We start from the raw sequence: 12,561 nt of genomic DNA on the forward strand, positions 1-12,561 counted from the left end.
GCGCAGCCCCGCAGACACAATGGGCACATTGTTCCCCGAGGATCCTCTCCCCCCTTTTACTTTGGGGGGGGGAGCGCTTCACCCCCTTTGGCCTCTCCTCCCGCGGGGCCGGGGGTGCCCGGGGCGGGGCTGGGGGTGCCCGGGGGGCCCGGGGACCCCGGCGGCGGCGAGCGAAAGGGTTAAGGGCGGCGGGGCCGCGCAGGGGGCGGGCGGCCCCTCCCCGCCGCCGGGGCAGAAGTAGCGCGGCCGCGGCGGCGCGGAGCGCAGTGCCGGGACGGGGGAGGCCGGGGCCGCTGCCCGCCCCCGCCGCTCGGGCAGCCGCGGTGAAGATGGCGAGGGCGGCGGAGCGGGGCGGTGCGCGGCTGGGGCTGCTGCTGCTGGCGCCGGTGCTGGCGCTGGCGCTGCCCGCCGCCGCCCGCCCGCCCGCCTCCTTCCCCAGCGATGTGAACGGGCACAGCCTCCACCCGCCCTACTTCAACCTGGCCGAGGGGACCCGCATCTCCGCCACCGCCACCTGCGGCGAGGAGGCGGCGGGCGCCGGCAGCCGCCGCGCCGTGGAGGACCTCTACTGCAAGCTGGTCGGGGGGCCGGTGGCGGGGGGCGACCCCAACCAGACCATCCAGGTACGGCCGGCGGCGGGGCACACGGGCAGCCTGCGGCGCCCGGCCGGCGGGGGGGGGTGCAGAAAGGGCCGAGCCCCCCGCTTTGTGCTCGCCCGGCCAGCGCTCCCTCGTCCCAGCCCTGTTTTCCAGCCGTCGGTGCGAGGAGAGGCAGAGCGGGCTCTCGCCGGGGGCCGGGGAGGGCAGGGGCTGCCGCAGGGAGCGGGGCAGCGCGGGGCCGGGTGAGCGGGCGGGGGCCCCCGCTACCGCTGGCGCTTTCCCACGCATCCCTGCTCGCCCGGCCACCGCGGCCAGACCTTGCGTAGAGCTGGTGTCCGGCTGCTGGGGTAGCAGTGGGGAGCTCTGGGAGGGGGCAGAGGGCAGGCAGGGGTTGTCCCCAGGGCATCCTCCCCTGCCCAGGGCTGTCCGCTGGAGCTGGGGGCCCATCTGAAGCCCCCCGGAGCAGCGGGGCGATGGGACGCACGTGCTCTTGCTCTCCCAGCCTTGCCCGAAGTTGCACACGTGAAACACAGCTTGCTGAGTTCCCGTGGCGTTATTTTTCAAGTTGTTGGTTCTTTATGCTGACAAAATCCTGGGCAAACCAGCTCCTAAGTTCCTCTGCCAGGCAGAGAATCAAGGTCTGACAAACACTTAGGGGTCTTAACTCCGCCATTCCCTCTGTGTTCAGTGGGGCTTTAGGATGAGCAGAGGAGAAAGTTAAGAGGGTGAATTTTACAAGCAAATGTCAGGTGACTTATCTCAGGGGTCCCATTTTAAGTAGACCAGAAAGAAGAAGCTTGCAGCCAGGAATGTAGATGGTAAAAACTGCTATGCAGTTTAACAGCTATGGTTCTCTTGAAAAAGAGGAAAGAGCAGTTGTAAACGGGCTTGTAAAACACTAGTTTTAGTTGCAGGAACTCCAGACCCACTGCCCCCCTCAGGGCAGCCCAAGTTGGGAAGAGCAGCTCTGATTTGAAATGCTTTGCAGCCTGCCACCGAGCTGCCAGCTGCTGCTCGCCAGCATTTTTTGCTTGTTGCTTCTGAGGTTCCCCGTGCCAGTTCACCTGTTGCAATGGAGCAGTGGGGTTGTCTGTGTCGTACGTAACAGTAAGGAAGAGCAAGGGAAAACTCCGTTTCTCAGATCAAGCCTTTCTTGGCCTTTTGGTAGGGGTGGCTTTGTTATAAGATGATTGCTAAAACATTTTTCTCATTCTGGCCACATTCTCCTGAGTTAGTGCTGTACTAGGAATTTTCTGGCTATTGTGTGGTTATGACATGGAATTTTGCCCTGTTTGTAGTAGAAATTGTTGAAGATGTTACTGGATGGCAAAAAGCTGACATATCCTCCTCTGAGTTTCACTACCTTTTAAAGTGATCTGTTTCACTTTGCTGCATTGCAAAAATAATGGAACTTGGAAGAAGCTTTGCTTTAAGTACTGGTAGCAGGAGGACTTACAGGGACCTGGATGTAGTAATTGTGCCTACAGTGAGGCAAAGGTAGTAAGGAAAAGTAAAGAAGTAAGTGCTACTATGTGCACTTGCAAACATGGGAATGCTCTGCCAAGCAAAGGGTAGGACTGCTTGGAAAAGCTGGCGAATGTGGGTATGCGTTTATCGCTCTACATCTGGCCACGCTGCTAGTTCAGCATGGCACCCTGCACTGAGGGTGCTGGTGACTAAAATAAACCCTTCAGGCTGTACCAGCTTTGGGGGCAGTTGTAACTCATCCTTCAAGTGCAGCCCTTTCCTGGCACCGCAGGGTGTGCACATCCTCCCGGCTTCCCCCCTGTTGCCAAACAGGGCTCCTCAGCCGCGGATTTCTGCGGCGACCCCCCTCCCGTCCCCTCTGCAGCTCTGGCACAGGGTCGCTTTGATCTGAGTACCTCTTCCCAGGCCAGTGGTCTTCCGTCAGTCTGAAAGCTTTAGAAAAATCCTTTTGTAGTGGCTCCTTTCCATGACCACAGGCAGCACCTAAAAGGGAGGGGAGGAAACAGAAGGCATCAGAGCAGGGGTCAGAGTTCCCAATTCATCCCCTTTAGGGATTTCGGCACCACCCGGTGACTAAAGCAATGAGGGAGGTGGGAGGGAAGTGTTCAATTTGAGCGGACTGAAACGACAATAATGAACTCCACATGCGTGTCCCCGCTGTCCGCGTGTCCCACCGGCCGGAGTCCCTTCCCTTCTCCGTTTGCCTGCTTGGTGCCGCTCGTGCACGGTGCGGCTGTGGTGTAAAGGGGGCTTTGGTCAGGAATTCTGGAAGAATGCCTCTTGGGACCCTCCAAGAGATTTCCACGTGCTGTGGTGGTAAAGGGATGTTTGCTTGACTAAAGACCTAGCGTAAACGTTGATACAATCATCCAGTCAATGAGTTCAGGCAGTTCTCTGGTTTCTGCTTGTTTTCATTTGACATTGTACGAGACTTTCAGGAAAGAGAGTTCATTATTTTAAGACTATCATGTTTTAAAGTCATCGATAATCGTTAAGCTTTCTGAAACAATGCTGCCCTAAAGACACTTGCAGTATTTTTGGCACAGCTTGTGGGAAGGCTCTAAACCTTTTCAAGACATTTCCTTTGCTTTATTCAGGGCTCTTTGGCAGAAGACAGCATTTCTAGCGGGGGGCTTTTCAGTCTGCAAGGATGCGATGCACAGCGATGCTGAGGTGTGCTGAAAGGGGCTCGTCATGGTGGTTTGCTTCCCTTGTCCCGCTCGCTAATCAGCATGGGCAATCCTACCTTAATGATAATGTCTTGAAGATGAGGCAAAAGAGAGCTTATAGGTTTATTTTTCTGATCAAGCTTTACTGAAGATGCTTGTAGCTATCTGTTTTCCAAGACGGAGACAGCTCTGCAAAGTCGTAGCTGTGTGCTCGCTCGTGTTCCCCATCCCGCCCAGCTGCCTGGGGGCTGTTCCAGGGACCTGCCAGAGCTGGCAGGGATCGTATGGTAGACCGCTCTTGGAGCGAGGCAGGGTTGTAGGTGATTACTTTATTTCAGGAAATTAGTTGTGTGACAATAAGGGAAGTTACTAGCATTAACTGAAGCAATTACAGACCTTAGAATTTCAAAACGTGCAACAAGCCTCACTGATTTCAAATCAGTGCTGCTTTTGCTTTGTTTGCACGTTGAATTGCAGCGCTGAGCTATGCTTGCCTGAGCAGCGTTGGCGCTTACCGGCGGTCTTGTCCTCTCGCTCTTCCAGGTGTTGGTATCAGGTGAGGTCTGAAGCTGTTTCATACCTGAATATCTCTGCACTCAGTGGCATCCTCTTTTGACACCCTGCAGTCGTCAGTGACCATCTGGCCCTGTGCTGCTGTACCCCATGGCGTCTCTTGTGCGTGGTGCTGCGCGGCAGGGAGGAGCTGGCTCAGCCCAGGGCTCTCCACGGTTTGGGTGATACTTGGGGTTGTACCTCTCTGCATGTGTCTCTTCTGTGTTTATGTATATGATGGCATTGGACTTCAGTGGTTTAACTGCAGCTGAAGACATGTAGTTTTTAAAACAAGTTGCTATTGCCTGCAGAAGAGACACCTGGTGAGACAGCACCTGCTTAACTCTGTGTGAGCAGCTACTTGATCTGCGAGGACAGCCCCGGTAACAGCTTGCAAGCATGCCCTTTCCTTGTCTGATATATTACTTTTTGCCCCCCATTTCCTGCCCTTCTTACCTCATCCCCAGTGGCCCAGGCTGGGTCATGCTCCCTGTGGTTTTCCGATAAATTAGGTGAGGAGAGCTGAGGTTGGGTCAGGGCAGGGCCAGATAAACCGGGACAAAGCCAGCTGCTCCCCCCGAGGCAGGCATGCCAGCAGGGTGCCAGGCCAGTCTTTATGCTCAGGGGAAACTTCAAAGTTCCCGTGGACATTAGCAGGAACAGGATCAGGCCTTGCAGGTCTCTGGAAGCTGCCCTCCATTCAAACCCCCTCCTTATCTCTCTCTTTGCAGTTTGCTCTGATAGTGGCAGTTTTATGTTCTCTAAGCTGCCTTGCAACTTCTTGCATTGCTGAAGTTCTTTCTTTGGCTTACCTTGGTGATGTCCACACCTCTCCTGCTCTGGCAACCTGCTGTCTCCGCTAAGCCTGTGGCTCACAATTGCTTTTTAATTAAAATCCTCTGCTGATGTCAGAACTTCTCTCTTCCCTGTAGAGACCTGATGCACTGTGCGGGAGCCAGAGTTGTTCTAAAATAGGAAAAGCTGGAAATGATTCTCAGCGGGTTTAGGTCTGGCTCTACTGAAACAACTAATGAGCAAGTGGTGCATCAGAGGGGCTAATCACACTTTTAACAGCCAACTTAGCTCAGCTGTTGATGTGTTAGCAGCCCAGCTAATGCATGCAGGCTGCATGGTGGTGGTGGGGATAACAGCAGCATTACAAATGTGGCACAGCTGATCCTAATTTTTAGTCCCCTCTTACTAAACTCGAACTGACTGTCGCCCATCAATGTGAGCTTTGAGTTCAAAATGGTTTTCACATCTGTGGCAAGAATTTAAGGTATGAAGGCACTTTATTTTCTTGCTATTTATCCCCATTTTGTAACCTTGCCTCATTTCTCCCCCCACTTCAGTGTTGTGTATTGTGCAGCAGAAATTTCCACACAACCTGTTGCACCGGTTCCTGTTAAAGGTTTGAGCTGAAGAGTTGGGTCAGTTTTATCTGGTCTGCTCTCCCTCCTCGCTCGGTGCATGTTCAAATGAGCCTTGTCCTGACCTCTCTGTACAGTGCGAACTCGCTGAATGGGCATCAGGGTTACCTGGATGGTTTCAGCTGCCCTTTTCTTTGGCCTTGTGCTTGCCTGTCTGCTATTTTCGTGTCTCTAGAGGAATTAATTAAATAGTGTTCTTGTTCAGGACAATTTGCGTTGCATAATTGCCTGCAAATAACATAGCACATGGCTGTGGGGAAGAATGCTGTGAAATCTCCATTTCCTTTGCCCTGAGATTCCTCCAGAGTTTGTGGCATCTGGAAAATCACAGGCTCTGCGGTGGCTCTGTCTTGCCTCGGCTCTCGTAGGGATGCAGATGGAGTACACAGGAAGGAGATTACCTGTCTTGAGATCATGTACCTGCTATAATATCAAAGCTGGCTGCAGCTGGGACAGGCAAGGGCAGCTTGCTTGCCTGGGGATAACTGCGCCTTTAGAAGGAAAACTGCCTGTGACAGAATTCCCTTCTAGGCTGTTTGTAGCAGCAATTTAAGTGACAGAACAGTGGCTCCACAAAACAAATAACTTGCCAATTTTCAGGGCTATTTGCAGGTTTCCTTAAGAGTGGGTCAGATTCATTTGTGCATTAAATGGGAAAGAAAGAATTGCCCCTAACAGCTCAGGTCTTTGTCCGATCCTGCTCTGGAGGTGCTGTTAAAGTTGCAGAGCTGTTTTCTCTGGTAGCGTGTCCATGGAGCTGACAAAGCCACCCGCGCCACAAAAGCAAGGCAGAAAAGTGATTGCAGCTAGGTCCCTGGCCAGCTGACAGCAGGGGCTGTCCCTTTCTGGCCTTGCATTGCAGCATCACCAGCAAAAGGAACTTGGCTGCTCGACTATCAAGCTTGAAAATGTAGCTGAAAGGACTGTACTTGTGAAATGAATAGGTTGACAAGGAACAGATTGCAGGGACTTGGGCAGAAGAACTGCCCGTCTGGGTCCCTAAGAATGACTGAATGGTCTGGGTCAGGATCTCTGGGTGTCGACAGAGCTGTGAGTGGCAGCCTCAGCAGAGGAGCTGGTGGCCCTGGAGCTTGAGCTGCTGCTCTCCATTGCGGTGCGGCTTCTCCCTCTGCGTACTCTGCTGCATCTGGCAGCCAGTTCTTTGTGTCTGGGTCCCTTTGCCAGCGCTCAGTGCATAGCTGAAATACAGAAAGGGTGCTGCTTAGAGCAGCCCAAATTCTACACTGGGTGGTTGTTGTAGGGTTTTTGAGCTTTTTTTTGTTCCTTTTTCCATGCTCTAAATTGGTGCAAACAAGAAGTTTATGTATTGATTTGCATTAGCAGGCTTACCCCCTATATTTTCTGAATTGCTGTGATACCTGTCTGCTTTGTGCCACGTTTTTCTGGCTACAGTTGAATGTTATTTTTGTACTTTCCAACAGGGCCAGTACTGCGACATCTGCTCCTCCGCAAACAGCAACAAGGCCCACCCCATAACAAATGCCATTGATGGGACAGAGCGCTGGTGGCAGAGCCCCCCTCTTTCCCGGGGGCTGGAGTTCAACCAGGTCAACGTCACTTTGGACCTTGGACAGGTAACCCAAGTCCTTCTTAGTTATGCTATAGACCATGCTGGCAAGGACCTGCCCTTCTGCTTCTAAAATCCTTCAGTGGTCCTTGCTGGAAGGGTGGGACAAAACCCACTCATTTAATGACAGGATGGGAGGTTCTGGTTAAAATATGGAACGGAAAACTTCTTGTCTGTCTGTCTGTAGTATTAACTGCAGTCTGTGCTATTTGCTATTACTATTTAGGTTCTCCCTAAAAGTTGAGTGACTCACAGAAACCTACGGCACTACGCAGGTGCCGTTCCCCTAAAGAGGGTGCCTGGCTCCCAAAGGGGGACGCGGTTAGCAAGGCTTTGCCCCAGAACACAAAGATACAGCCCTGATGAATTTAAGGTTGTGCTGCAAAACTTTAACTGGTGCGTTTAAAACTCTTTAAAAACAGCAAGTCAGGGCCGAAGATCTTCCTATAAAAGACAAAGAATGACAATGGATGTTTGGTCTCTAATGCGGGCAAGTCAAAGGGAATTAACATTGTAATAGCACGGCTGCCAGCCCCCACCGCCTCCTCTGCTGCTCCTATTCATCTGCAAAACCACCCCTCTGGAAATGGGTTATTCTCTCAGACTTTCCTCAGCTTAGAGGAAGGCAGCAGAAAAGATGTCCTGGAAGTCAGAGACCTGAAGGGCTGTGGGATGTGGGGCTGCGTTCTGGTGTGGGGCCGTTGCTCTGGCTGTCGCATGGGGGAACTCCTCAGGCCTCGGCCCAGGGCAGGGGGTGCGTGAGACGCCCCTTCCTCCACAGTGCCGTGCAGCCTTGTCTCGGGAGCAGCCCCAGCTGCTCGCTGGCAGCCGTCAGCCCTTGTAATTCAGGATTTGGGGAGCTTGCTCTGTAGTCTGTGACAGCTTAGCAGTTAACTACTGAAGTGTCCCCATGGACAGGTAGGGATGGGCTTTAACCTCCTCTGCTGCACTTCCCTGAGCTCTGCTGCCGGCCCTGCGGCACCAAAGGCCAAGTTTGGGTCCTGCTTGGCTGGAGGATCTGTGGGATGGGGCAGTTGCGCAGCTGTGGACAGCTCATCTCTTGCGTAGGAAACCCAGCTGCTGTGATGGCTCAGGCAGCCTTTCAGGGGCTGAGTGAGCTGCCTCTTTATTTGGGACTTTGCACCGATTGCAGTGATTTCAAGCCTTGTTGAGCACTGAAGCTTTGCACTGACCTTGCAGGTGGCTGTTTCACCCTCTCTGGTGGAGTAAAGGCTCGTTTCTCACTGCTGTTTGTAAGGCGTCTGACTCCAAATGTACAGCTATAGATACCTGGGAAGTATTGATGACGATACCCTTCTGTTAGATGCCTCAAACGCACAGACTTTAGTCCCCAGGATCGTCTCTGATCCACTCCCTGCCCTGCTGTAGCACTCGCTTGGAGCCTTTCAAACACCCTCCAAAAATTTGTCCTCTCCCATGAGTGCCAGCTATCTAAAGCTGTGCTATACACAGCACCAGCAAAATACCTCCTAACGCCTGGGGCACATCACGCATCGCACAATAGCTGTGTGGGCAAAGCCTCCTGGGGCCACACACAGTGTGCTGATCCCGTTAGCCAATGTAGGTGGCATCTGCTGCGGCTCTTAGAAACTTCCCAGCTGGCCAGGGGTGTGCTGGGTGGGTGGATCGCTTGCACTCCCTCCTCCGACCAAGAGCCAGCCTGCAATGTGGCTTCCTGATCACTTGCTGCTGCTCTGGAAAGGGATTTTCAAAGACCAGCTTTCCTTCAGAGTTCCTCCTCCTCTTTGTCATTCTCTGTGGCATCTTTCTGGCTTCAGGCCAGAGCTAACCCAGCTGTGCTGTGTGCTTGCAAGCTGCTGCATTTGGCTCACCTGGGGATTTGCGGCTTTTTGAGCTGCAATGCTGGGAGCCAGAGCCCGGAATAATTTGGGAGGGGGACTGCAGTACTGCTAAAACTGAGCTGGTGCAAGTTTACCTTCTCTCTCCTGCCCTCTTGTCCCAAGCCTCTGTGTTTGCTCTCGGTACCCTGTGGGGTGGAACTGCGCCGTCCTTTCTGCAGGGTTGGTAGCAGAACTTGCACGCATGGTGCTGGCTGCAGTTGTTTCGCCTGGTGGGGAGTTTCTCTGGGCTCGCAGATCCTCTCCCCCCCTGCCGCCTTTGCAAAGTGGTTGCCCAGCTGGTCTCAACAGGAGCACAAACCTAAAGCTTCAGCGCATTTTCAGTGGCTTCCTCTTTATACATACCCTTATTGTATGTAATTGCTATAATAACCTGTTTATGCTCCTGGTAAGAGTCAGTTCTTTGCTTTTCCCTCCTTTGTTTTGGTAGGTCGGGTAATAGAAACAAGTTGAAATGTTACAGAATCGCTAATTTCCTCCTTTTGAAGTTGAGGCTGGTTAAAAGGATGGAAGATAAAAAGAGGAATTTGTGGGATCCAGGAGGGTCTGTGAGGCGAGCGCTGGATCAGGCTGGCATACCTGGCAGCCAGGCTTTGCAAATTCCTTGGATACCTGTGAAACAGCGCAGGTAACGCCCTCACAGGCATGTCTGAGAGCAGGGCTTTTTTTGGCTGGCAAACAAGGCCTCTCCTTGCTCTGTGTAACCATCTAGGGAGCTCTTGGACCAATTGTCTTGGGTTTGTGTGGCAAGGTTTTGGTAGGGGGGGGGGGGGGCTGCAGGGGTGGCTTCTGTGGGAAGCTGCTAGAAGCTTCCCCTATGTCCAACAGAGCCAATGCCAGCCGGCTCCAAGATGGACCCGCCGCTGGCCGAGATTGAATTCAAGGGACTGGTGGCCACTAAAAGCTTTTGTCCCTTTGGAGGGATCATGAGTGCCTGGAGTGCCGATGCTGATGGCACAGTGCTTCGGTGGGGGCACGGCAGGGGCTGGCAGAGGAGATTACGAGAGGACGAGAGGAAATGGGCTTAAGCTGTGCCAGGGGAGGTTTAGGTTGGAAATTAGGAAAAATTTCTTTACGGAAAGGGTGGTCAAGCATTGGAACAGGCTGCCCAGAGAGGTGGTGGAGTCACCATCCCTGGAAGTGTTCAAAAAACGGGTAGATGTGGCACTTCGGGACGTGGTTTAGTCTAGTCTACCCTTGATTGGTTTAGAGTGGACTTGGTAGTGTAGGTTAATGGTTGGACTGGGTGATCTTAAAGGTCTTTTCCAACCTAAACGATTCTATGATTCTGTGATTCTATGATTACAGTGTCAGCCCCCTCCCTTCGATGCTGTGCTTCCCTGCTTTGTCCCTCTTGAGCCGTAAAGTGCTTAATTACCAGCTGGAATCAGGTTTCTCCAGCATTTGGCAAGGCTGTGGCAACAGGGAGAGGGGCAGTTAATTAAGCAGCCTGTTGGTCTTTGCTTCTGCTGGCTGGGAGCTTGCTCTCCTCATCGGGATGTTAAAATCCTATGGGAAGGAGAGAGGGAGGAATATTCACAGCCGGCAAATGAGTTAAAGGACTGCTCAGGCTGGCCACCCAGCTGGTGTGAGTATATTAAACACTCGCATCATGTCATCTTAGTGCCAGCAGTGGCCTAATCTTAACGGCTTCATCAGCAAGGCGGATCAGGGCTCCCACCACAGCATGGGAAGAGATTGTGTCTGATTATCTGCTGGGGGGGTCGGATCGGAATTGCTCCTCCTGGTTCCGTGTCTGTTCCTGCCTCCTTGGGGAGGAGTAATTTTTCTTTTCAGAATTGGGGGGGGAGGAGGGGAAAGCTGGAGGAAGAGGAAAAGTCACTTGAGGGTTCCCATGTCAGACCCGCATCTGAGCGCCAGAGATACGGCAAACAGCTCCAAGGAAGAAAGTTAAATGGATTTTCGGAGCTGCTGGGGAGGGGAGTAGGAAGAGAGAACTCTTTTTTTTTCCTTGCTTTTAATCATGACCTCATGCTTAAAGGTTTAGTACATTTAGAATGAATGGCTGGGGCCACTGCATGAATTTGCCGCAAAATAACAGCATCATGGCACCATGATGAAGCACGGTTCAGGTTTTGCAAGGTGGAAGAATTGAAGGGTGCTGTGTGCTGGGAGGACACCGTTGTGTGTTGTGGTATTGCTGGACAATCTGGACTTGTCCCCAAAACCGGCCATCCTGCCTGGCTTGGCGGGCAAAGGCCCATGTTGTGACAGAGGCTCCTAAGCCTGCCCCACTGCTGCTTAGCTCCAAGCTCTTTCCTCTCCTGCCCGGAGCCTCCGGATGAGCTGGAAATGGGAAAGTGTCTCTGCTGCAAAGGGGCTGTGCAGGGAGCAGAGGGACAGGAGACCGTGACTCACTGCTACCATGGGAATGGTCCCCTGTGATCCTGCTGTGATTAAGTGCCACAGTGGGTGGAGGGGAGGAAGGGGTGTGATGGAAGATTCTTTTTCTCTTTTTTTTTTTGGAGAAGGTCGTTTGAGTCAGAGCTGACAAAAATCAGGAGGTTTCAAGAAACATGAATGGCTGGCTTCCTGCCAGGGTCTGACATCTTCCTTGCATGAAGGTGAACCTAGGCCAGCCCTTCCCAGCGATGTTTATGGATGGTTGGTGCTTTATGATAAACTCTGTGGAGAGGAATGCTTGCAGTCATGCAAGAGCAGGAGCTTCATGCCAGTGCTTGCTTGAGGTTAATTACTGCAGTGAGAAGGTGGCTGGCTAGCGTCCCCCATCTCCCCCCACCCCCATTCCCAGAGTCTGCTGGCCCCAGTGACACTAGAGAACAGCAGAATTTCAGACTGACGCTTTGCAGGGAGTTTTGATTTACACCCCAAAGGTATTTAATTCGGCAGTGCCGCACAGAGGGCACGCAGCCTCCCTTACGCACGTGTCACTGGCAAGAAACACTTACGACTTCACCTCTGCCACCAAGGAGAGAAGAGAAACCTCCTCCTTTGGAGAGCTCTAGGCTGTTACTGCTTAAAATGCTGCTCCCTTTAGGGTTAAAAGAGAGGAAAAAACAAAAAAGCTGCATTCACTGGTAACTCACGAAGAAAGAAAGGAAATGAAAAGGTTTGTGAGCTGAGCTCCCAGGCCTGTCTGAAGGTGTGTTTTATAGTCACTGTAAGATGCGTCTAGGCAAGGGAGTAGATCGATAGCTTACCTGGCACCTTAAGACATACCTCTTGAGTTTTCTAGTAATTGCAATGCGATCTGCCAAAGTTACCACTTTTTCTGGCCTCTGTTGAACCGATTAACTTCTGCTTGCCAGGCCCTTCCAGCTCCAGAGTAAAGGTGTTCGTTGGCACAATGCACGCTACACGCTTCAGCCCTTGGCCAACAGGCTGCTGTTCTTTCAGTGTGAAACTTCTCTCAAAAGGAGGTGGGTGTTTTTCCTGTGGTGAATTTCCAGGGCATAAACCTACTTCCTTTCTCTCTTGCACTGCAAACGTGGCCCCTTGGGACTGGCTTTGCACAATGGTTAGACGTGCCGGACGCTTGCAGGTTCTGCAAATGTGGCTTGATGCCTGACTTGCATGAACAAGTCAATCCTCTTTGTGTGAACTGATTTCTTGTTAATGGATATTAAATTCCTACTCCTCCTTGGTAGATCTGGGCTGGGTTCTGTAGGTGAAAATGCCACCTGGCCTAATGCTAAAGAAACACTGCTGAAACAGAGCATAGTAACTTGTGTGTCACAGTGCTCTGAAATCTTCTTTCACTTCAGTTTCTAGCCTCCCATTTATTTTCATTTAATTGAAATAGTAATGGAAGCTGTTGGTGGAGATCTTCAGGAGCCCTCTTTGAGAGGCAGCTGGAAGGAAAGCCTTGCAAAT

The 12,561-nt window shown here is 52.4% G+C and overlaps 1 protein-coding gene across 1 annotated transcript in view; it reads left to right on the forward strand.

Annotated features, from left to right (window-relative positions):
• Positions 1-329: 329 nt before the first annotated feature.
• LAMA5 (laminin subunit alpha 5) overlaps positions 330-12,561 on the forward strand; it is a 96,254-nt gene continuing 84,022 nt past the window's right edge. The window contains exons 1-2 of the mRNA XM_075720901.1: positions 330-623; positions 6,681-6,833. Of these exons, the coding sequence (XP_075577016.1) occupies positions 330-623; positions 6,681-6,833 (447 nt within the window). The remainder of the gene's footprint in view (positions 624-6,680; positions 6,834-12,561) is intronic.

Source organism: Pelecanus crispus, chromosome 14 (genome assembly GCF_030463565.1).
Source record: "Pelecanus crispus isolate bPelCri1 chromosome 14, bPelCri1.pri, whole genome shotgun sequence".
Lineage (NCBI taxonomy): Eukaryota > Metazoa > Chordata > Aves > Pelecaniformes > Pelecanidae > Pelecanus > Pelecanus crispus.